The 25,513-nt window shown below is 40.2% G+C and overlaps 1 protein-coding gene across 4 annotated transcripts in view; it reads left to right on the forward strand.

Moving 5' to 3' along the window:
* sh3tc1 (SH3 domain and tetratricopeptide repeats 1) overlaps positions 1 to 23,295 on the forward strand; it is an 81,680-nt gene extending 58,385 nt beyond the window's left edge. For 2 of the 4 annotated variants that reach the window (XM_087979357.1, XM_087979481.1), the window contains exons 12-17: positions 832 to 1,012; positions 3,804 to 3,954; positions 5,512 to 5,634; positions 11,514 to 11,664; positions 20,820 to 21,016; positions 21,987 to 23,295. In XM_087979357.1, coding sequence (XP_087835483.1) covers positions 832 to 1,012; positions 3,804 to 3,954; positions 5,512 to 5,634; positions 11,514 to 11,664; positions 20,820 to 21,016; positions 21,987 to 22,244 — 1,061 coding nt within the window. In that variant the 3' untranslated portion in view covers positions 22,245 to 23,295. Of the gene's footprint in view, positions 1 to 831; positions 1,013 to 3,803; positions 3,955 to 5,511; positions 5,635 to 6,270; positions 6,447 to 11,513; positions 11,665 to 20,819; positions 21,017 to 21,986 lie in introns of those variants that run through there. The other 2 variants (XR_015753075.1, XM_087979421.1) reach the window with 2 other exon arrangements.
* The last annotated feature ends 2,218 nt before the right edge of the window (positions 23,296 to 25,513 follow it).

Consider the following 25,513-nt stretch of genomic DNA (forward strand, 5'->3'; position numbering starts at 1 on the left):
CAAATTCTGTAATATATCTCTTGCTTTGCAGAGATGGCAGAAAGTTTAATCAAAACAGTTTTGTCAGCACTGGCTGTTTATTTTATCTGGCTGCCATGACACTTGAAGTATGAAACAGGAGGTTAATCTTTTGTTCAGTTTTGGCTGCTAACTATAACAAAATCTAATAATTAGCACTTCATTGGGAAGCAGGAGTAAATAATTAAGTGTCAAAGATGTTTAATAGGTGTAATGTGAGCTGGCACCTGGAACTCTGTCTTCATTAACAGTCTTAAAGCTTTTTATTGCTAATTTCTCAACACCTTTTGGGATAAAAGATGCAAAGTAGTAGAACAATCTGCTATTGCTCTCTGCTGGGTTTACATATATCTAAACTATTGAAATGAAAATGTAGCTGTAACTGATTTGTGATCGTAATGACAAACACTGAAAATTTGGTCTGTCTTCTCTTGTCATTCTTTGGATTAGCTGATGAAATTCATGTCCAAGCATACACAAGCATAAACTTGGAGGAACAGGATATAGGAAACAGAACATGTCATTCTAATGGCAATAAATCAGTGTTATTCAGTCGACTCTGTTGTGATACTGTTTAGAACATTTGGACTTGCTGCCAAGTGAAATGAAGAAAATTTGTCTCAGGGTGTTAATTCTTGCAACTAAGTTGACTAATGCCTTCGATCTTATTGTCAAGCTGCATTTATATGGTGCAAATTTGGTTGAAGTCTTTAGGAGATGCACTGATTTGGAAACAGTAAGGCAGTTATTATCCTTTTTTTATTCTCCAGCACATTCTGCTCTTTTTGCTTCAATTTTTGTTTTTGAATTTAGATCAAGTACGAGCCACTCAATTGCTATGTCAGTTCTACAACTCTATCGTACCTAATGAGGCCCAGTGCATCATCTACAATGAGTTTCTGCTCCACCTCACTCATAAGCTGGCAGACAAAGAACTGGAGGGATACGTTTTGCAGAACACCAGTCAACTTTACCTCAACCTGAGAACTGAAAGGTAAAGGAGTTTAACTAAATGATGCTCAATGATAGCTGATAGTTGGTTATTGCGATTGCTTCCACTGTTGGTATATAGTGACGATGGAATCATCTTCCTTTGTATATAATGTACTATTCTGTTGCATCCTGCACAGCTTTTGCAAATTTACCATGTATAAGAGCGTAATAATAATTAATGGATATCCCAATTTGTGTTTTTTAAAAGTTGAGAAGATTAATTTGGTGCAAATTTGTTGTGTTCACACTTTTTTAGGTGGTGATTTTTTTCCCCCCTACTTGGGCTCCAACAAACACAAGACATTTTTTTCAGAAAGAGACTGTTCTCAGGCAGTTCACCAGCCACCTTAACCTTGTTCAACCCCTGCACCAGGTCCCTGAGTCTGTTGTGGAAAATCTCCACCTCTAACCCTGCAATACACCTACTATCCTGTCTTTGAGTCCATGACTGTAAAGTTGTTTGGGTCAGGCAAGTGTCTCCTTCAAATCTAAAATGGCCCAAAATTTGAGGTGGTAAGTACACTGACCTGAGATGTGTCAGTTTGGTTACAGCAGACATTAATTGACAGAGAAACAGAAATTGCTGCAGAAACTCAGCAGGTCTGGCAGCGTCTGTAGGAAGAAAGCAGTTAATGTTTCACGTCCAGTTCTGGGAGAGGAGATCCAATTGACGTATATAAGACACTAAAGAGAATGATAGAGTGCACATAGATAGGACATTAATCACATGGAGTAGATCTAAAAACACAAGGTCATAATTTTAGGATAAGGAGTAGCAGATTTAAAAGACAAATGTGAAAAGTTACTTCTCTCAAAGGGCCATGAATTGGCGGAGTGCACCGTGCACTCCACAGACATTGAGTAAATTTAAGGATGAGATAGATATTTAATTAGTAATGGATTGTGAAGGGCTATATGGAACAGGCAGGAAAGTGGAGTTGAAGCCAAGATAAGATGAGCCATGATTGTATTAAATGGCAGAGTGGGCTTGAAGGCTGAATTGCCTGCTTATAGTTCATATTTTCTTGTGTATAAGATGTTAGTGGTATGTTCAAGCATATACTTGGTCTATAAATCGACTGCCCCAACCCTTTTTAATATTCTAATGATTTTGTTCTGTCTGCCTAACTTTGTTTTTAATTCAGTCATGGAATGAGGACATCACTGGCGGGGCCAGCAATTATTGTCCACACCACACATATACTAATTGATTATACTAGTTGCAACAAGATCGTTACTTTAAAATAAAAGTTGAAATGTTGTATGATTGCATGAATTCAGTCATTTTAATGGGAAAACAACACTGAACTTCAGAGTTACATGCAAAAATATGTCTAACAGATTTAAAAGAAGTAATTTATTGAAACCGTTAAGAATTTACATTAAAATGTATATTACATCCTGGTATTTAAGAAAAATGTTAAGTTTAAAGTGATCTGTTAAACTATACAGTCGGCAAAATTCCACAGGTGGCATATGTACGTTTTGTCACATTGGCTTTAAGGATTATCATAACCTATAGTAAGTTTACAATGACCTTTATTATCTGTTGAGACTCAAGCCAGGTTCACTGGAGGGGACTAAAAGCATCTCAAAAGCAATTGAATTTGGGTTTCAGTGTATGTCCGAAAAGAGCCTTTGAGTCATAATAAGTGAAGAGCTTATTTCTTAACAACTGCAAAGCAGGAATTGAGTTTTTTGTGGAGTTACATGCGTCAATTACTACAGTCAAACACAGATTGACAAGTCCTCATTTTTCTATTGGTAGATTTTAGTGGAGAGGAAAGTGTGTTATGCACGTTTAGTACATCATTTGCTAGGTGTAGTTAGATGGGTGGAAGCAATTTTATATTTTCTTCATAGCAAGGCATCAGAGGAAACTGGATTAATGAAATAAAATATTGAAACTATTTCACCTCCTCAAGAATAGAATTTAGTTTTGCCATGCACTCGTATAAGTGGCGTACAGTTTGTCAGCACCTTCTCAATGGGGACAAGTCCAGGTATTTACATTCTTCATTGAGGAACAAAATACTAAGGGTTCTGGAAATCTGAAGTCAAAACAGAAAAGGCTGGCCAGGTGGAAGGCGAAACAGAGTTGATGTTTCAGCTTCAAGGAAGTTGAGCATTTCTGTTTTTGGTTCCGAGTATCTTTTTTTGTGTACAGCTTGAAATTTACATACTTTGTATATAAAACTCTGCCAAACCTTTGGAAGAATATGTTAAGCTTCAAAACTCAACTTCTAAACATTGATCTATGGTGTTCATTTACTTTATGTATATAAAAAACTTTGCACTGATACTGTTGCACTAATATAAATATATACAAATGTGTGAATGCTTACACCCATCCACCACAAATATACACATACACAATGTAAGGAGTATTTTTGTTCCTCAAGGAGATGTTGCTAGTTTTACCGTCCCTCTCTTGAATGTTGACATCAAATCCTCTGGCAAGAGTTCTATTGTTCTGTAAAGATACAGCGTGTTAAAAGCACGTTGGCTTTTTGAAGGTAAATGACCAGAATCCATATGAATTTGACCATGAATGTTCTTTTAATTTATGTGAGATTTCATAAATTATTTTACTTTGATTTTATGAAAAGTTCACATCTACAGACAAGCCCTATTAGGAAGCATCTTTAGATTGTAATGGTCATACATAAACTCCTTTTAATACAATCAGGGACTGTCAATTTTCTGTAGGTCAGTATGTAGTGTTGAACAGCCAATGTACTAATTTAATGTACAATCCAATCTGGTAACACAGTTTGCCTTTTTATATTCAGGGCATTCAGGTCAGCACTGGAGTATACCAAACGGAGCCTCGGCATCTTCATAGATCTGGAGAAGAAGGAGATGGAAGCATATGCTTGGTTGCAGGCTGGGAAGATATATTACTTGCTGGGAGAAAATGAATTGGTAGATATGTACTTACAGGTAAAAATGATATCAAGATATGTTAATCTAAATGGTATCTTTTTTTTTCCTCTTTAAGGTTTTATGCATAACTAGATCCTAATGTCAGTAGCAGTGATCAAGTGCTGGACACTCCTCCTTCACAATAATCCACCACAAGAATTTACAGTTTATGTACAAGCTCCTTGCTTCCCGAAGTAAAGTATTTATAATTCATTACTTTCGGCTCTGGCACGTTGAGACAAAGATCTTGCACGAGTCCATACTTTAAAGTTTTATGCTGGTTTGCAGTTGTCCCTCACTGAAAACAGCTCCATGATAATTTTTCTAGCTGTATTCCCTTTAGAATTAATATGGATTTGCTGCATTTGTGTTTCTGCCATTCAGAGATAAATTATGTTTTAGACGCCAACCAGCAGTGTGACTTGCATGTTGTCCTTTCTATTTTTGATGCCTTGTTATGTGTACTTTGTGTTGCAAGATCAAAGTGAATGCTCAACCTGTTTGGAGAAATGCTAAAATTAATTATCATTTAAACAGGATCTCAATTTATCAATTTTGATTATTGGAGAATGGAGCTCGGCTCAGCAGCAGATAACTCCTTGATCAGAGCACTAAATGATGGTACATCTTTTAGTACCATCATTACTCCCTTTGTCATAAGTGGCTTTTGCGTGCACTGAAAGACAAACTATAAAGGAGAATAATATTTTTATGCTGAAAAGACCATGTTGATCAGTTGGCAAGTGCATTCTGGTAGTGATATTGGTATAGCAAATGTACCCTCTCAAGAGGATGTAAATGTAAATCAAGAGGATGTAATGTTTTATCATTCTGTCAGCACCGCTAACATCGCACAATTAGCAAGTTTGGCAAAGGCTGCTGCTCCAAAGAAGCTCAAGATGAAATAAATGAACTATTTGGTAGAATAAGTAAGGAGAATGGTCAGTAAATGGACATACATCAGTAAAGCAAATGATAACCTGTCTAGAGGCAAGAAAGGGTGATTTTTCTTTTTGAAACCAGTTAATTTATGGCTGCAGTGCCCTTGTCTCAAGGTATCAAAAGCACATTTAATAACTTTTAAAAGGGAAGTAGATAGATGCCATACATTAAGGAGAGAAATTAGCACAGCTGTGTGGTAAGGACAGGGGATACAACTATCCAACTTTGAGGCAGCCAGCACAGGCATAATGAACTGAATGAACATTGGAGTTCCTTATTTTGTTTAGGACGTACCAAAAAGATAGGATAAGCTTCTTTAATGGGTTAATGAATAAATGCAGCATCCCATATGTTATGGTAAAAAATAAGAGGGCCTTTCAACTTAACTCCACTCAACTCCGGAAGTAACTTTGTGGAGCAATGATCCTTGCTGTAAAACACACGTATTTAAATCAGAGTATCCCTGCAGAGTATAACCTTTGATCATATACTTGGCTTATTTGACTTTTTCACAGTACAGTACTGAGCAAATGTCAAGCTTTTCAGGAGTCAACTTGTGAATATAGTTGGATTTTAAGAAGATTTGCACCATGATACCGACTTATGCAAGCATTTTGTAATATAAAAATTAAGGTTGCTCAAGATGCAGCAGTGTGCACAGAAAAATTGGACTTCGCACTGGAAATTTTTGAAGCAGCTGGAGATGTGTTTTTTAATGGGTCTGGGGACAGAGAGAAAGCTGTATCCTTCTTTAGGGTAAGTACCTCCTATTGCACTGTAAGACTCGATTCACCTTATACTTTGCTCTTCTGGAAATCAAGTTATACGTGGTCTGATCAATTTTAGTGAGGGCCTGTGATTCCCAAAGTATGGGATTGTGCTCCTCATTTGGTGAGCCAGAATTTGAATGGAATATTCTCTGAAATTGATTTCCCTCTGATTCCAAATTTGAGTTGGAGGAAGTCCATAGGCAAGTGTTTATTCCGTCATGTTATGATGATTATGGGACATATCTAAGAAGGTTTCAAGCTTGCTTGAGGAATTCCATGATGTTGACCTCTAGGCCTGCCCAAAAAATTAAACTGGCTTCAATTCCCATATGGTCTACTAAAAGCCCTAGAATTAGCTGAGAGAAAAGTTGCCAATCTTAGTACTTTTTTTGAAAAGTAATCAGTTACTTCTATCTGTTTCCTTAAGGAAAAGGGGAAAAACGTGCCGTGCAATTACAAACGGAAAACGCTGGAAATATTCAACTCAGTTGGCATCTGTGGAGAGAGAAGCAAGACCAATTATTTCCATCCATTGATGCGACCAAACCTGTTGATTATTTCTAGCATTTTCTGAGATTTTCTAGTATCTGCAGTGTTTTGCTTTTGGTTTTTTCCCCCTCAGGTCTGTCCATGATCTCCAACCCCACATTGAAATAGTGTGGCACTGCACTGATTAGGAGGGAGGACAGATTTCTTGCTGTGTTACTACAAGTAAAAATCACTCACCCAAACTATTACCTCAAACGCACTGCTCGTAGAGATAGGATTCCCACACCAACACACTGTGGTAACAAAACGGTATGTGTGTTTTACTTGATTTGGATATTATAGAAGGGATTGAGGTGAGATATCCTGCCTTCATATATTTTATTTATGAAGGTGCTATAATGTTGCGACAGATGGTAAATATCAGGAATGTTTGCTTTGTCATATGTTTGGAGAACTTTTATAACAAGCTCTCCTCATCAAATATGAAACGTATTTTGCATAAAGATTGATAGCTCCATTTCATGGATGTGGAGCTAAGTTATGTAAATAGAGGTGCAATGCCCATCATTGAGTCACACAGCATGGAAACAGATGTTTTGGCCAAACCAATCCATGTCAAACATATTCCCATCTGCTTGCTCCTGGCCCATATCAGTCCAAACCTTTCCTATTCATGTACCTATCCAAATGTCTTTAAATGTTGTAATTGCACCCTTATCCTCAGGAAGTTCCACACACGGACCACCCTCTATAAAACATTTACCCTTAGTGTCATTTTTAAAATCTCTTCTCCCCTTAAAAATATGACCCTAGTCTTGAAATCCCCTATCCTAGGGAAAAGACAACTACTATTAACTCCGTCTATACCTGTCATTATTTTATAAACTTCTGTCAGGTTACTTTCAACCTCCTACACTTCAGTGAAAAAAGTCCCAGCCTATCCAGGATTTCCTTATAACTCAAACCCAGCAACATCCTGGTAAATCTCTTTTGAACCCTTACCAGCTTAATAATATCCTTCCTATAACTGGGCAACCAGAACTGGACACAGTATTCCAGAAGAGGCCTCAGCAATGTTCTGTACAACCTCAACATGTCTTCCCATACTGAAACAGCCTTGATCTACTTGAGTGGCAGACAGACTCAAGAGTCTGACTGATCTATTCCTGTTCTTCATACTAATCTTCCAGCAGCTCAAAACTTTGAACTCGTCACCTCCTTATGTCTTTTTATTCCAAACTACAATCTGCAGGGTTTAAATCATGGCATCACCAAACAATTACTCTTTGATTTGCCTGATCTCTGTAAAAGCATGTTTGCTTATGTACTTGGGTTCTGCATCAGGTCATCTGAAGACTTCTGAAAAAGCCACAAATGCTAAATAACTGTTCGTACTGCAAAAAAAAATGCTTGTTTGTTCAAAAGTAATTTTCTAGCACTTTTTTTATAAACTGTTGTGTCATGTGGTGATATAAATTGCATTTTTCCTGACATGGTATTGAATTTACATTATTTTCTACTTTTATTGTGCCTCCTGCAGTATTTGTACCTGCTTCTACAAATGTACATGTATATTGACACAAATGTACATGTAACTGTACAGTATATATGTGCCAAAACAACTGTTGTCAACCCTTCTGAATTAAGTGGTATATAAATCAAACAAAGATTTATTCTTGTGCTCATGCTTTAAAAGAACAATCATTCTATACTCATGCTTTTAGTTTATAGCCCCAGAAATTCCTTATCCTCAAGCATCTGTCAACCCTGGTTTAAAATAGTTTATGGATCAGCTTCCACCTCATTTCCAAGTATAGCATTCTTGACTCCAGCAACTAAGTTGGGGGAAAAGACCTCTAAATTCTCCCTCAAGATATTCTCAACATGTTTCGAGCTGTGGTCTCTTTTTTTTTAGATTAGATTCCCTACAATATGAAACAGACCCTTCGGCCCAACAAGTCCACACTGACTCTCCAAAGAGTTACCCACCCAGACCCATTCCCTACCCTATATTTACCCCTGACTAATGCTGAAAATGTGTTGCCGGAAAAGCGCAGCAGTTCAGGCAGCATCCAAGAAACAGGAGAATCGACGTTTCGGGCATAAGCCCTTCTTCAGGAATGAGGAAAGTGTGTCCAGCAGGCTAAGATAAAAGGTAGGGAGGAGGGACTTGGGGGAGGGGCGTTGGAATTGCGATAGGTGGAGGGAGGTCAAGGTGAGGGTGATAGACCGGAGTGGGGTGGGGGCGGAGAGGTCAGGAAGAAGATTGCAGGTTAGGAAGGCGGTGCTGAGTTTGAGGGATTTGACTGAGACAAGGTGGGGGGGGGAGGGGAAATGAGGAAACTGGAGAAATCTGAGTTCATCCCTTGTGGTTGGAGGGTTCCCAGGCAGAATCCCTGACTAATGCACCTAACACTATGGACAATTTAGCATGGCCAATTCCCCTGACCTGCACATCTCTGGACTGTGGGAGGAAACCCACGCAGACACTGGGAGAATGATCAAACTCCACACACACAGTTGACTGAGATGGGAGTCAAATCCGGGTCCCTGGTGCTGTGAGGCAGCAGTGCTAACTGCTGAGCCACCGTGCCACCCACTGTTATTTATCCACTTGCCAGACAGAAAAGGTTTTCTAGCAAAATATTTCAATATCTTGCACTCCTTTATTGAAACATCTCTTTAAACTTCACTGTTCCCAAAAAAGTCCTGATTTCTCCAACCACTCCTGATGAGTTATGTCCATCATCCCTGTTTATACCCTGGTAAATATTTTATATATCCTTCCTAAAGCTTTATATTCCTTCTGAAATTTGGTGCCCAGAAAATGTAAGTGAAGTTGAAGAAGTGATGTATCAAGTTCTAGCTTCTATTTGAAAACTCAGGTCACCCATATACTGTTCCACTATTTAACGGCATGTGCACATGAACACCATAATCCTTCTGCTCATCTGCGCTTTTCAAGATTTTACCATTTATAGTACACTGTCGTTTTACTTCACACTTCTCTGCACTCACCCCTAATTGCCCTGGAGTTGATGATGGTGAGCAGCCGCCTTGAACTATTGCATTCTGTATGGAATAGGTACACCCACCGAGCTGTTAGGAAGGGAGTTCCATAATTATGACTGAGCAACAGGGAAAGATCAGAGAGGTGATTCCAAGTTGGAATGATGTGCAGCATAGAGGGAAAGTACAGGTCATAGTGTTCTCATGCCTCTTGTCTTTCCAAGTGATAGTGCTCATAGTCTTGGGAGGTGCAGTTCTGGGAGTGCTGGAGAGTTGTTGCAATGCACACTGCAGATGGTACACACTGCTCCTACTTTGCAGCAGTGGTGAAGGATGGGTTGCAAATAAAGCAGACTGCTTTGTCCTGCATGGTATTGAATTTCTTGAGTGTTCTGCAAGCTGTTCGCATCCAAGCGAATTTTGAGAAATTCATTTATACCCCTGACTTGTGGCTTGTGGACAGACTTTGGTGAGTTACTTACCACAGTATTCCCAGCCTCTGATCTGTTTTTTTTCCCAGTTGTCTAACATTTCTGAGGGCACCTTCTTGTGGATCTGAAGCCAGACAGGTGAAGGATGGCAGATTTTCATCCATAAAGGATATTAAAGAATTAGATGTATTTACATGACAGTTGATTTGATTTTCATGCTTAGCATTGCTGAGATGAGTTTTCAATTCCAAATTAATGTATTGAGTTTTAAATACATTGATTTTGAACCTGTGTTCCCAAAATGTTAGCCTGGGCTCAGCTTGCTAGTCCACAGATGTTACTATACACCATTTTCCCCATCCATGCAGCCACAGTATTTATACTGCACATCAACTTCTGGTCAGCAGTAAGCTCTCAATGTTTATAATGGGGGATTCAGCAACGTTAATGTCACTGAATGTCAAGGGAAATGTTTTAATTCACACATGGTAGAGGCAGCCATCGCCTGGCACTTCGGTGGCATAAATCTTACTTGCCATTTATCAATGTAAACCTGGATGTTGTCCAGGGCTTGCTTCATAGAGGTACAGACTGCTTCAGTATTTGAGGATTCAAAGGTTTTGGGAATGGTGTTACACATGGTGCAATCATCAGTGAACATTCCCACTTCTGATCTCATGATGGAAAGAAAGTTATTAATGAAGCAAGTCTGTGACGGTTGGCATCTAAGGCATGACCCTGAGGAAGTGTTGCAGTGATGTCCCACTGCTAAGATGACAGACCCTCAACAAGCTAACTTCCTTTGTGTTGAGTATGAAGTTGAGAGTTTTCCCCTAATTCTTGTTGACCCCAGTTTTGCTCAAGTTTTTTTTGCCACATTTGGTCAAATGAGGTCTTGATCTCGAGGGCAGTCCCTCTCCTGTCACTTCTGGAATTTAGCTCTTTTGTCCATGTTTGACCAAGGCCTTAATGAAGTTAAGACTGGCTCTGGCTCTGGCTCTGGCAGAAGGCAATCTATTGGGAAGTAAGTTACTGAACAAGTGTCACTTGATAGCACTCTTGATGACCCTTTCCACCACTTTGCTGATGATTGAGAATAAACTAATGAAGTAGTAATTGGCCAGGTTTCATATATCCTGTTTTTATATATACAGGGCACGCCAAGACAATTTTGTACAAGTTGGGACAATGTAACTGCATTGGAACAGCTTGGCTAGGAGTACAGCAAGTTCTGGAACACAAGTCTTCAGTACTGTTACTGGAGTCTTGTCAGATATCATCGCTTTTGTAGTATCCAGTGCCTTTAACTGTTCCTAAACCTACATTATTACCTTGATCAGCCTTCCCATTGTAGAGTCATACAGCATGGAAACAGCCCAACTCGTCCATGCTAACTAGGTTTCCTGAACTGAATTTGCCTGCATTTTACCTATATCCCTCTAAAAATTTCCTATCCATGTACTTGTCCAAATGTCTTCTAAATGTTGTAATTGTACTTGCCTCTACCACTGACAAGATTGAAGACTTGTCGAGAACAAAACTGAGAGGATTCTGCAATCACCACTCTTTTGGTGATGACTGTTTCTGTGGAATTTGAATGAACTAAAGCTGATATAGGAGGTTATTGTTCTCCACAGAGATTGTAGTAGTTCCTAAAGTATGAGGCTGAGAAGTACTTACAATACTCCGATTGAGACTGAACCAGTATTTTACATAGAATTAGATATTAGACTTTTCAAAAGTGTCTAGATCACTGGACTAAAGAGCTGGAGGTCATAAGGGAATTCAAAGAGCAAAGGTTGTACTGATCTGTTACCCACATGGATAAAATATAGAGTATTTTATTGAATGCTATCTGTTACACTGTAAAGCCATAATATCAAATGAAGCTGTAATTCAGTTAGCGAATTTTCCGATTAAATGTGTATTTTCACAGGATCGAGCACTTCCTCTTGCTATCAAAGTTGAAAATGCAGAAGTGGAACTCCGACTCTGTAACAAGCTGACAGAACTACTACTGCATGTGAAGACTTTTGCAGAAGCACTAGAATATGCTCAAACTGCTCTGACACTCAGTGTGATGCTGGGTAAGTGAAGCTTTCTGTTTCTATTTTGCTCTTTAACTAGTTCAACGGAATGGAAGAAACGTCCACATTAATCTTGGCTTTTGAATTACTTTGGGGGCTCTCCTTATAAAACATCGGGAGCCAGATTTTAATTCTTGGGGCAGAACGCACTATATTTGGGTTCTGATGTCAGACTCAGTATCCAGTCTGAACTCCACATAGTGTCAGTGTGAGCTGCCTGCCATGACTTTCATTGGGAATCCCTGAGGGTTGTCTCTCAATCCAGGTTAAGGATGGCAGGCTTCCGAGACTGGATGGACAATAGGAGGCCTTCCAACACTTAGAGACCGGAAACCTTTATTTGGCTAACTGTCACATGGGAGTGTTTACTTGTTTCAACCCTGACCCAGTCTCTTTGAAAACTGCTGGGGCGTAGGTTTGTGCCCTCCGAGGGCATGCTTGTTAGCAGTGAAACAACCTCCAGAATCAATTGAAAGTTTGGTTCAGGTTATAATAGTTACAAGAATCAAAGGTTACAATGTGGTCTTGTTTGGAGTGGATTAGGCTGCTACACTTTCATTTTTGGGATTTGGGTCTGAAATCAGCACAAATTTTTAGCTTCATAATTGATGTTAACGTCCCCAGTTGATAAAAGGGGGATGGGACAATGACAGTGGTGTGACTCAGTTCTAACTCCAAAATGATCTATTACTACTTAGAAGTTGCAGGTGACAAGGAGACCTGCATCCAGTTAGTAAACAGGGGAGGCAATCGCCAAGTGGCATTATCACTGGACTGTTATTCCAGAGACACAGTTATTGTTCCGGAGACCTGGCTTCGAACCCTGGAACGGCATGTGGTGGAATTTGCATTCAACAGACATTTTGGAATAAAGAGGCTGGTGATTACCATGTTGATTGTTGGAAAAAGCCATCTGGTTCATGAATACCCTTTAAGAAAGGTAACTTACATGGTGTGGCCGACCTGTAACTCCAGACCAACAGCAATTTGTTTGACTCTTAACTGCACTTTGAGCAAATAGGGATGGGCAATAAATGCTGGCCTAGCCAGTGATGTCCACATCCCGTGAATGAGCAAAAAAAGAGTGCTCTTGTACAACTGGAGGCTGATCTCCTATTTTAGTTTGGATCCTGAACAGAGGAGCACGTGGCCAGTTTTTCTAGAAGAAAAGGCAGCAAAGCTCTTCAAATTCCACTAAATAAACTGTAGATCCTTGCCAAGCAGACTCTGTACAAATAGCAAGATGATAGCAGAATAGGCAGCATCTGGGCTACTGTGCCCAGGCTTGGCCCCTTTGTCCACTTTTTTTTCCCCCTTTTTCTTTCTTCCCCTTCTTTTTCCTAAAACTTACCTGATAAAGAGAGCTCTTCTCTGAGAAAGTGGCTTCAATGGGCTCTGGAGTGATGACAGCATCTTTAGAGGAAGTGTGGCTACAGAGTCTGTTGGTCAGCCAATGAAGCCAGGAGAAGAAGACACACTACCACGTGGAATGGCCCCCTGACATGATGGCATGGCGTCTTCCCAGCCCAGTGTGGGACTGTAGCAGCAGTGAAGGAAAAGTTGGCCTCATATAAAGTTATCTCATTTGAAATTTTATTCGAAGTTAATGTAAATGGTGTCTATGTATAGTGTCGGTACACACTTTTCGCTATTTTATGATAAATGATTCAATTTATATTTAGGATGGTGACTGTATCCCTGGTTTCTGCCTGTGGCTTCCTGCCAACTGATTTTATTGACTGAGCATCACATCCCTCCCGTTCCCCTAACTGATTTGATTAGGAAGTCAGCAAATGGCACTTAAGTGAGGCCTGGGCATTAAAATGAATGGTTCCAACTTGCTGTTGCTCTCAGATGGGGCCCACTGCTTTGCTGCACTCCCACTGGTGAGTTAAAATTGAACTTTCTGCTCGCTATAAGACGCACCCATGAAATATTTGTGGCTGCCTCAACTGGGTTTATATTGAACTCGGCGACAAACCAAAAGGTAACAAGAAGCTGTATAAATATCTGGTGCTGGAAATGGAGGTATCTTAGTTGTGCACTCTGGGGTGGCCTATGCAAAAGTTAAAAGTAAGATAGAGTAGAAGGAACTTTGCATTAGGATTTGCATGAAAAGAACAATGTATTTATACTGTGAATATGTTCCTAAGTACTTTGCAGTCAATGAACTATTTTTGAACTCTAGCTACTGTTATAATATCATGCTTGAAAGTCACAAAATATAAACTAACAAGATCTACAAAATTAGATCTTCTATTTATCTGATATCAAATGCATGTTCTTTTGCTGCCCATTAATGTAATGCTAGAGTACTAGCAACTTAAATTGGCAAGTGCCAAGCTTTAGGGAAACTGAAGTCTACATAGGGTAAAACTGGAATTTAAAACTTAAAACTGACTAAAACCATCCAGCTCCCCAATACAACTGAAAGATAAGATTCCTGCTGCTTATCCAACTAGGACATCCCACTTTATAAAGGCATGAGCTTTCAGGGCTACTGCAAACTAGTAGGAAGAATCTTGGCCTTCTCAGAAGGGGCTACTACTGTAAGGCTCATCATCAGCAATGCGTCTGCACAAAGGTGAGCTCAGGCCTGGAGACAAGATCTCCCCTCCATTAGATATTGGATTATGGATTATGCATCATGCTACAGAAAGTTGACTGTTGGATCATAACAAAGACTTGCAGGTTTTATTGGAATTATTTTTGAAAGAAGTTACATTTTAATTACAAACATCAAAACAATACAGCCTTGGTCCAAATGTGCACATAAAGGCTGGTCTGGAGGTGAGGCATTACTGAATGCCTTTGGCGTCAGGCTGCAGAGTGTTACATCAAAAACCTGAAGTTAATGGGAATCTGGGGGGAATTTCTCTATTGGTTAAAATCGTATCAAACAAAAAAGCCAGTGGAAGTGGTTGGATGTAAATTATCTCAGCTCCAGATATCTCTACAGGAGTTCCTTGTGATGGTATCCTAGAACTGACCTTCATCAATGACATTCCCTCCCATGAAGAAGTCAGGAGTGAATGTGTGCAAACAACAGTTAACAATGTTCACCATTAAATGTGACACCTCATACTGAAGCAGTTGGTCTCTGTATCCTGCAAGATCTGGATAATGTCAGGTGGTTTAATAAGTGACAAGTAATATCTTCATGCCACGCAATTTACAAATAATGATCATCTTAAAGAGAATCTAACCATCAACCCTTGACTTTCAATGTCATTACCATTTCTGAACCTAACCTGTCAGTTTCTTGACATTGATGCCAAGCACCTATGTGAAGTGCAAGCCCATGCACACATCCAGCAGACACTGAATGTGCTTGACCTGACTCTAGTGATGCTCATTGGCCTCTCCATGGAGACAGCTAGACACATGTGTACACATGCTGGAGCCAGCACAGCACTCCAAATGTTTGGAGACTCCTCCATCCTTTGATTCATTTTACGACTGCCTCTGACAAACCTGCCTGCTGATTCTGTGCAGGTCTGGGTATTTTAAAGTTATTAATGGCTGAGACCGTAGGGTCAGCTTTTGTCTAGGACTGAGCAGGTACCTGGTCTCTGGAAGTCCTCTGAGTGTGAGAAATGCGTGTTTCTTCCTAAACCAGATGTGGCAGTGATGTGCCCACCAAATTGTGCTCCTGTGTCCAATCTAAATCAGGAACCCACCAAAGTGGGTAATGGTTGTGAAAGTGTTACTGGTGTATTCTTCAATGGTTTCCTCCTTTTACAGGCAGAGGTGGTGGTGGAGCTGAGGATCTCCTGGACCGGCCTCCCCTCATGGTGGAGCTACTAGTGCCTGCACAAGGGCAGAGAGGGTTGTGTAAGGGATAAAAGTTCATAAATATTTAGTTGGTGGTAATGGGACAGCTAAGGAGCTTAGCACAATGAGGCTTAGTACAGCACAATGAAGCTTTTAAAGGGTTGGTTATGCGTAGAGATCCTTTTCATTCCCACCACCACCTCCAGCTGGATCCAAGAGCTTTCCTCCACGTGACATGAAGAGCCTTGCATTTGTCAACCTATATCTGACCCTCTTGGCCTGGTTGTGCGCCTTTTTCTTTTTGCAATGAAGTGATCACCACCTAACATAGCAGGGTTCCTCAAAGTGTTTTTGTATCTGCTTCTTTGAGGTAAGGGTATGTAAATCTTTAATGAGAAATATTTTAGGTTTACCACCCAAATTGCTTTTTCTTGCTGTATATATTTGAAGATGGGCTAAGTTGTTGTAGAGCAAGTCCCTTATTTTGACATCTTATTTGTTGAATTTGAAACATTATTTTGACATCTGTGAAATCTAACTTGTGATCTTAAACTTCCTGCAGTTGTCACTTTTTAAGTTATTAACATTGAGCATTCAATAAAAGATTTAAGGCAACAGTGTTTTGTGACAGTAGTAGAGAATGTTGGTTATACCCAGAAGATTAACCAACATTCTGAAGAGAGAAGCAGATGTAACATTGTAGGTTGATGTCTTCTCATCAAAACTGGGAGAACTTAGAAATGTTTTCAGTTTTATCCACTAAAAGGGAGGAATGTGGAGAAAGAATAAAAGCAAAGGTCTGCGGTGGAAGACAGGCAAGATTAAATGGCAAAAAGCTTGAGGTGCTGTAATAGAGATAATGGCAATAGGACAAGTAAAGGATCAAAAGATGTTTGAATGGTGGAGTGGTGAACAGTGACACTGCAATGTGAAGCAAAAGAAAACTGAGAGCAAAATCAAACACAACAAAAAAAGGAATCAAAATGGAGGCAAAGATCACAGTTTGAAGTTGTTGAATTCACTGAGTTTGGAAGGCTGCATAATGCTGAATGGAAAGATAAGGTACTATTCCTCAACCTTGCATTGAGTTTCATTGGAGCACTGCAGGAGGTTTAGGACAGATTGTTCAATGTGAGAGCAAGGTTGAGAATTATATTGACAGGACATAGCCAAGCCATGCCTGCAGACTAAATGGGGTTGTTTTTGCAAAGGGGTCACTCAATCTACTTCTGTCTGCATTTGAGCATTGAATACTGTCCAACAAATTCAAATAATTACATTTAAATCATTGTTTCATCTGCAAAAAAGTGTTTAAAACATTGAACAGTGACAAAAGTGAAAGGCCAGCTTTATTGCCTCCTGCTCTAACTTGGAAATACATTGTAGGAAGGGGATGGGTTGATTGAGGAATGGACCAAGTTTTCACTGAAGGAATGATTCACTGGAGGGGGAAGATGTATTTGGTGGTGGTAGCATGTTGGAAATGGTGGAGCATAAACTGTTGAAGACTGGTGCAGTGGACAGTGAAGACAAGAGAAACACTATCGTGGAATAGTAAATGGGACAGATACAGTCTTAGACCCATGTGGGAGATCCTCAGGTGAAGGAAAACGAAGACTGTCAGAAGCACTGATGTGAAAAATTGCATCAACACAGCTACAGCAGCAACTGTGAAGCTGGGAGAATGGAATGGACTCCTTTTTAGGAATTGGGCTGTGATAAAATGTACTCAAGGTCACAGTGGAGGCCAGTAGACTTGTACTAGATATTAGTTGATACCTGAACCCCAGAAATAGAGAGAAGTTGAAGAGGAAAGGGAAGAGTCAGAGATGGAAATGTGTTGCTGGAAAAGCGCAGCAGGTCAGGCAGCATCTAGGGAACAGGAGAATCGACGTTTCGGGCATTAGCCCTTCTTCAGGAATGAGGAAAGTTGGTCCAGCAGGCTAAGATAAAAGATAGGGAGGAGGGACTTGGGGGAGGGGCGTCGGAAATGTGATAGGTGGAAAGAGGTGAAGGTGAGGGTGATAGGTCAGACTGGGGTGGGGGCGGAGAGGTTGGGAAGAAGATTGCAGGTTAGGAAGGCGGTGCTGAATTTGATGGATTTGACTGAGACAGGCTGGGGGGAGGGGAAATGAGGAAACTGGTGAAATCCGAGTTCATCCCTTGTGGTTGGAGGGTTCCTAGCCGGAAGATGAGGCGTTCTTCCTCCAACCGTCGTTTCGCTGTGGTCTGACGATGGAGGAGTCCAAAGACCTGCATATCCTTGGTGGAGTGGGAGGGGGAATTGAAATGTTGAGCTACAGGGCGGTTGGGTTGGTTGGTCCGGGTGTCCCAGAGGTGTTCTCTGAAACGCTCCGCAAGTAGGCGGCCTGTCTCCCCAATATAGAGGAGGCCACATCGGGTGCAAAGGATGCAATAGATGATATGTGTGGAGGTACAGGTGAATCTGTGGCGGATATGGAAGTTTCCTTTGGGGCCTTGGAGGGAGGTGAGGGGGGGAGGTGTGGGCGCAAGTCTTGCACCTCCTGCGGTTGCAGGGGAAGGTGCCGGGAGTGGAGGTTGGGTTGGTGGGGGGTGTGGATCTGACGAGGGAGTCACGGAGGGAGTGGTCTTTACGGAATGCTGATAGGGGAGGGGAGGGAAATATATCCTTGGTGGTGGGGTCCGTTTGGAGGTGGCGGAAATGACGGCGGATGATGCGCTGTACATGGAGGTTTGTGGGGTGGTAGGTGAGGACCAGTGGGGTTCTGTCCTGGTGGCGGTTGGAGGGGCGGGGTTCAAGGGCAGAGGATCAGGAAGTGGAAGAGATGCGGTGGAGGGCATCGTCGACCACGTCGGGGCGGAAATTGCGGTCCTTGAAGCAGGAGGCCATCTGGGATGTGCGTTTTTGGAACTGGTCCTCCTGGGAGCAGATGCGGTGGAGTCGAAGGAATTGGGAGAATGGGATGGCGTTTTTACAGGGGGCAGGATGGGAGGAGGTGTAGTCCAGGTAGCTGTGGGAGTCGGTCGGACCAGAGATGGACCAGATGAAACCAAGAGAAGAGTGGAGTTGGAAGCAAAGCTGACTAAGTTGTTCAGTTCAGGCATCAGAACCAATATGGTCATCAATGCATCAGAAAACAGGTGAGCAAGGAGGACTGGTACGAAAAATGTTCCACATTTCCCACAAGGCAGGCTTTACTCGAACCCATCTAGGTGAACGTGGGAAGAATTTTTTTCCCTGCATATTTTTTTAAGCTGGATTACACGATTACCAAAAAGATAGATTTTAATGTTCAGGGCCAAGCATTTATTTTTCGACATCAGACAGTTAAGTCAAGCATGTTAATGTCATATCATTGATTGCATGAGGAAAGAATTTTCCGCTTCCTTTTGCCCATTGCCCCTTGGAGTACAGTAATCTATTAATGGAAAATTTACGGGTGATGGTGGACAGTGTCATGATTTAGAAATTGCATTGAAACACTTTTCACATTGGACCTTTGCAGCTGAAACAGAACGATTTTACCCTGTCTGTCTGGGCTTGTTGTAGATCTACATAAGAGAAAGTGAAGACTGCAGATGCTGGAGTGGCAGCTTCCAAGAAGCAGAAGTATCGACGTTTTGAGCATAAACTCTTCATCAGATGCTGGAGATCAGAGTCAAAAGACATGGTGCTGGAAAAGCACAGCACGTCAGGCTGCATCCGAGGTGCAGGAGAGTCGACATTGCGGGCATAAGCCCTTCATCAACTCTCTTGCTCCTCAGATGTGGCCTGACCTGCTGTGCTTTTCCAGAGCCACACTTTCTGATGTAGATCTGCAAAGAGCATCTAACCCACTAAAGCATCCTTTTCTAACTCTATTCTGAGAATTAAGCATTTTGTTATTTTATAACCAAATTTAAGCCTGGTGCGTTGTCCTTTGTGTTGCCAAGACTCTTGGATATCCAGGCAAACAGATATTACAAGGATGTGTAAGGTTTTCATGTGATTTTCCAGAGATTCTATTTATTATACTGTAATAAACGAAAGTTATTCCTCCATACAAATTTAAGACTTGGTAATTAGTTTTATATACTAAATTATGCCTCTTAAGACCAAGAGATATAGGAGCAGGATCGGCCATTTTTTACTGAGTGAGAGCATGGCTAATCTGATAAAATTGAGCTCTACTTTCCTGTCTTGTCTAATAAACCTTGATTCCTTTTCTCATTTAAAACATATCTCAGCCTCAAAAATACTTAAAGATACTTTACTTTATAAAAATACTTTACTCCAGCCTCAATAGCCCTTCAAATTCCATAGATTAATTACCGTTTGAGAAGAAAAATTATATTTTGTTCTTTCTCTTAAATGGGTGACCCCTTATTCTGAGATTATGCCTATGGTTCTAGATTCTCCCACAGGGAAAATAACACTTACGTTGTCAGGGCCTTTTAGATGAGATGCATTATTGAACGCCTTCTGAAGATCTAAATATATTACATCTATTGGTTCCCTTTATCTATCATGCTTGCTACTTCAGAGAGTGCTCAGAATTTTTTTCAGGCATGAATTCCCCTTCACATAACCATGCTGACTCTGCATGATTATAATTTTGTACTTCTAAATACTCTGCTATTACTTCCTTTGCAATAGACTCAAATATTTTCCAATGACCGATGTTAAACTAACTGACTGATAAATACCTGTGGTTTTTGTTTCTGTCTGGCTTCAATGGTTCATGCATCAACATTTCATGTTTTATAAGCATTAGATAATGTAAAGTATTAATGTGTTCTTCATCAAGGGTTCACCTGTATTATAGTTAGTGCAGGGTAGGGTTTGGGAAGAGCAACTTTACTCCAGCTTTCTTTAGAAAGCATTTACAAAACATCATGTAAAATTTTGGATCTTTTGGATATGAAATGACTTAGGATGCTTTGGAGACCCATTGGAAATCTGTGTTCAGCATTAGTAAAATTCACCTGGTGTTGTGGCAGCAGTGTCCTGAAAGAACCAGAAATTTCTGGCCCTATTGTAGTGTGCAAGCAGTAATATGCAGCAGTATTTAACCCTCTGAATATCTACAATCGCAATATAACATTAAAAAGAGCAGAGTCTTCTGTCACCTTTTAAGTATTATAATACTAGGTAAAACCAATGACTGCAGATGCTGGAAATCAGATTCTGGATTAGGGGTGCTGGAAAAGCACAGCAGTTCAGGCAGCATCCAAGAAGCAGTAAAATTGACGTTTCTGGCAAAAGCCCTTCATCAGGAATTCCCGAAACGTCGATTTTACTGCTCCTCTGCTGCCTGAACTGCTGTGCTTTTCCAGCACCACTCTAACCAAGTATTGTAATACTGCCTGTATTACTGTTCTCTGAAACACTTACTATATACATTTCTTTTGTTTAATAGGAGACACCCTTAATGAACGTGTTGCTTATCATCGACTGGCACTAGTACATCAGTCCCTTGGTCAGTGTGAGCTGGCTGAGCACTTCTATCTAAAGGCACTTTCCCTTTACCCCTGTCCACTGGAATTTGATGAGGAGGCAATTTACTTCGTTAGAGTTTACGTTCAACTGGGAGATATGACATTCTATGATCTCAAGGTAAGAAAAGAAATAGTCCAGGGAATAAAGATTGTAGTGATACGATTGAAACAGATTATCGGCCACAGTAGATGGGCTGCTTAATAGATTATCGTGTGGTTCAGAATAATGCCAATAGCATGAGTTTAATTCCCATTGTGTCTGAGGTAGACTTAGGAACTGTCTCCTCGCTTCCTGCTCCTGAAAGTGGAAATAGGGGGAATGGGAAATAGTGGATAGGGGACAGTGGCTCATCTTTTGTGAATATGTGCATCAGTTACTTTAAGGTGCAACTAATAAGGAGTAGAAATTTCTATAAGGATCCCCTGACCTCCCACCATAACTTTGACAGGAAATAGGAATTACAGAGAAAGTGCTGGAAGGGCTTAAAAGGCAGTTTCTCTAGGATTTCTGAGAGATCCGAAAACTCCTTCGGTTGTCATTGGTGTAAGCTGCAGTAGAGGAAGTTATAGTCAATTAAATATATGTCAACAACAGGTCAGTTAATTGTAGTTATATAGTTTTAAGAGTTGATGGGGAGTGTCATAAGCACTCATTACTATGATGCTGTGATAAGGACTTGTAGGTGGAATGGTTTATGATCTAGTCCTCCTCCTAATAATGTCTGTGATTATTGCTAACTATGAGAGTATTCTAGTTAGGTCAGGAAGTGATTTCCCTCTACTGCATTTGACCAAGCAGATTCTGCAGTTTTCCACACTTTTTGAGGATAGTGACTGCAACCGATATCACTGAATGCAAGAGAAAAATAGTCCTGTCCCCCCCCCTTTATTGTTGGAGGTCTTTTCGAGAAAATTCATTTTTTGCATAAAAACTTGGCTGTTGTGTCTTTCCCACAGCTTTAGCACAAACTCTGGTGATAAAACCGTATATTCCAAAGAGATCAATTACAGATGCTTTCTATATAACTGTCTCGTCTGTATTCAACAATGTGATGCATTTAGTTGATGATTTTTTTTTAACATTTTAGGATCCATATGATGCTGCAGGCTATTACCACTTAGCTCTTGCTGCAGCCGTGGATTTGGGCAGTAAGAAGTCTCAACTGAAAATCTGCACTAGACTTGCCACTATCTACCACAATTTTCTTGTGGATCGGGAAATGTCACTGTATTTCTATCAGAAAGCAAGGAAATTTGCCAATGAGCTTAATATTCGAAGGTTAAACCTTTCTCCAGCCCAGTATTATAAAACTGTAGCACAGGCACCTTCAAAATTTCTCTTTTAAACAGGAAGTGATTACAATGCTACTTTGAAACAATTTGCTCGAAGAGCCATCAACAAGGATCAGATCATTCTATTTGGGTGCTAAACTTAAGCTAGTGAATTTAAATTCCTTTTTTGGTTACACCACTTTTTTCTCATCTGGCTTTGTTTTCCAGCAGAATTGAATTTAGATTGCCACTAGTCACAGTGCCAGGGCAGAAAAATATTTTACTTTAGGAAAGTAAGTTAATTAAAGATTAGATTTGTTTGTTTACAAATGTTTGCAGGGACAGTTATTTTAAGAGTAGAACACAAAAAAAATGTATAAAAGAACAAGTTCTTCATTCTGATGCACCAGCAGCTGAGATATTTAAGAACACCTAAAATGTCAGTATTAAGCAGTGACATTGTTGTCATTTGCATTCAACAAACTCATTTCTTGTTGCTTCCTCATTTACTTTTTCCCTCTTTTCGTTTTTCTATTTTTCTTCATGACCGGGGCCACTTATCTGGTAAAACTTAAATTTGCTGCACGGGGAAATATCCCAGCTCACATTCATTAATGGGTGTCCAAATGTGAATAATACTGAAAACACTTTTTATTTGTCAGTGTCACTAATTCTGGAGAGAGTGCTGTTTACATACATTGCACAATTTAGTTCTAAATACTTCAGGAATATTGTATTGTTCCTTGTTAAGCTGAATAGCATTATTGAGAAATCTAAATGAAGGGAGAAAATGGTTGCTTTCTGCTCTAGCTATTCTGAAATGTAAGCAAATAATGTAAACAAACATTCTTCATTTATCAGAATCGGTCTGTTGACCCATATGTTCCGTATTGTTCAAGTTGTCAATTATTTATTTTTCCAATTTTTAAAATAGAAATTGGATCCAGAACAGTGCCTTTTCTTAACCAATTTTTCTGCACTTGTTTCTTGGCACAGGAAATACCAATAGTCTTATACAGAAGTAACCCAGTGGTCTTGTTTCTTTGCTATAGTTAATATTGTACAGTTTGACCTTTTAATGATTAATGTATTGCCACTAATAAATTCCACAAAGTTTAGAAGGCTGATGGCTGATCTTCTCAAGGTAATTAACATGAATGAGATTTGCGGTGTGGATGAACTATTTCCTCCTGATGGGGAAATTCTGATCAAGAGTGAACAATTTGAGTTAGAGCTGGTCCATTTAGAAATGAAATCAAGAAATCACCTTGACTCTCCAAGGATAAAGAAAATCTGTAAATTTCATGCAGCATGCACCATTTTCCCTCAACAGAAAATAAAATTTTCATGACAAAAATTGAAATATTTTAAGGCATTTCTGTCAAAGGATTTGGATCAAAGGTGGATAAAAAGAGTTATGATAAAAAATCAAGTTGCATGATGGAACAGACCTAAGGCCTAATCCTATTCTGTGCAACTTTCTTATATGAAAAGTCAACTAAGAGTTTGGAACTAAATATCACCTGATAAACGTAGATATAGCTATTGATGTTACACTGGAATATACAGTTTGGGGTGCAAAGTCCTGCTTTAGCTTATGCCTTTCAATGCCAACCAGCAAAGTGTCCAATAGAATGCTGGTGAGCACGTGTATTCCACACTGGAAGTGGCATTTTTTTGGAGGTATCCTGGATTCTTCTCTTTATTTGCATCTGCAAAGAACTTAGTGCTTCATATTTCCTTCATCAGTTGTTTTTTTTTGCCCTGATCTTAGCCATCACTAGGCTGTGTTCAGGAGAATGAAGTCTATGTGTGATCTATATGCTGAACTGCCACCTGCAATTAAAAGAATAATTAAAAATAAATACATTTGTGAATGTGAAGCTAGGTATTGAAGAAATGCTTCTCATGTTACCATGTAAAACTGTGGATCACTCATTTTCATATTTTATGCAAAAAGGCTGCTGCATTTGTCCTGCATAATAGCAAACATTGGACCTCAAACATTTAATTTAATTTCGTTAAATGAGGTACTTGAGACATTCCTGAGAGGTTTAGATTAGATTAGATTACTTTACAGTGTGGAAACAGGCCCTTCGGCCCAACAAGTCCACACCGACCCGCCGAAGCGCAACCCACCCATACCCTTACATTTACCCCTTATCTAACACTACGGACAATTTAGCATGGCCAATTCACCTGACCCTGCACATCTTTGGACTGTGGGAGGAAACCGGAGCACCCGGAGGAAACCCACGCAGACACGGGGAGAATGTGCAAACTCCACACAGTCAGTCGCCTGAGGCGGGAATTGAACCCGGGTCTCTGGCGCTGTGAGGCAGCAGTGCTAACCACTGTGCCACCGTGCCGCCCACCGTGTAGCTGGGTGATAATGCAAAGCTTGAATGTATTTTTACTTTTTTGGAAGAGCCTCCTACATTTGTGCATGCATTCTTCCTGCTCCTTAAGGCTATGTTCTGACTATTTTGTGTGTGTGTGTGTGTGTGTGTGTATGTGTGTGCACGTACTTTGCTATAAGGTCTCTGAGTCAGTCTGTGGTGGCTGTCCCCATTGTATAACCAAACACATGACACCTTGTCTTTATCACATCTTGGATAGCTTTCTTTTATGACCCAATGACATCAATGGAGTTACTCATGAAGGATCGCCAAATGTGGTTGCTATCAATAGTTGAATATACACTGATAGTCTTGCATGGCACCAAATAATAATCAAAGTAATTTATAAGTTAAATAAATGCAAGCTATTTTACTTGTAGAAGGTTTGAGTTGACAGAGGGCACGGGCTTGCCAGTTGAATGCACAAACCATTGCTCTTAGTCTCCAGTTGTGCAAAGCTACATTTGCTCATTGATCCTTTCAACCTACTCAACATTGTGGTGTAAATGTGGCACAATACTGGATCTTTTCAGATGAAACATCTTAAATTTCTCACAGAAATGTTGTAATCTACGCAAATTAAACTAAAGGAACACTTAACACGTGTCAAGCTCCACACATTCATCTTTTATTCACCCTCTTCCTTAGGTTTTACAATGGCATTTTTGTTAGTATTAGACACCATGGATGGAATTTTTAAATTGGGATATCTGCTGAGGCAGTGAGCCTTCTTGTTGGGTACTTGGTTATTACTACTGAGGCGTACTTCAGCATGTCTGTTTAACTCCATAATGGTATTAGCACCCTGCTTTTTGGTTGTGGATATTAAAACAGCTGTCCCATGGAGGCTGAGTTTAAAGGGACAGCAGCACCTTTATGCCTGAGTCCTGGATTCAGTGTCACTAAAGATTTAGTGATCTCACGGAGTGTTGAGTATCATCACA

The sequence above is a fragment of the Chiloscyllium plagiosum genome, unplaced genomic scaffold (genome assembly GCF_037043375.1).
Source record: "Chiloscyllium plagiosum isolate Xiang-an unplaced genomic scaffold, Cpla_swu_hap1 HiC_scaffold_1, whole genome shotgun sequence".
Lineage (NCBI taxonomy): Eukaryota > Metazoa > Chordata > Chondrichthyes > Orectolobiformes > Hemiscylliidae > Chiloscyllium > Chiloscyllium plagiosum.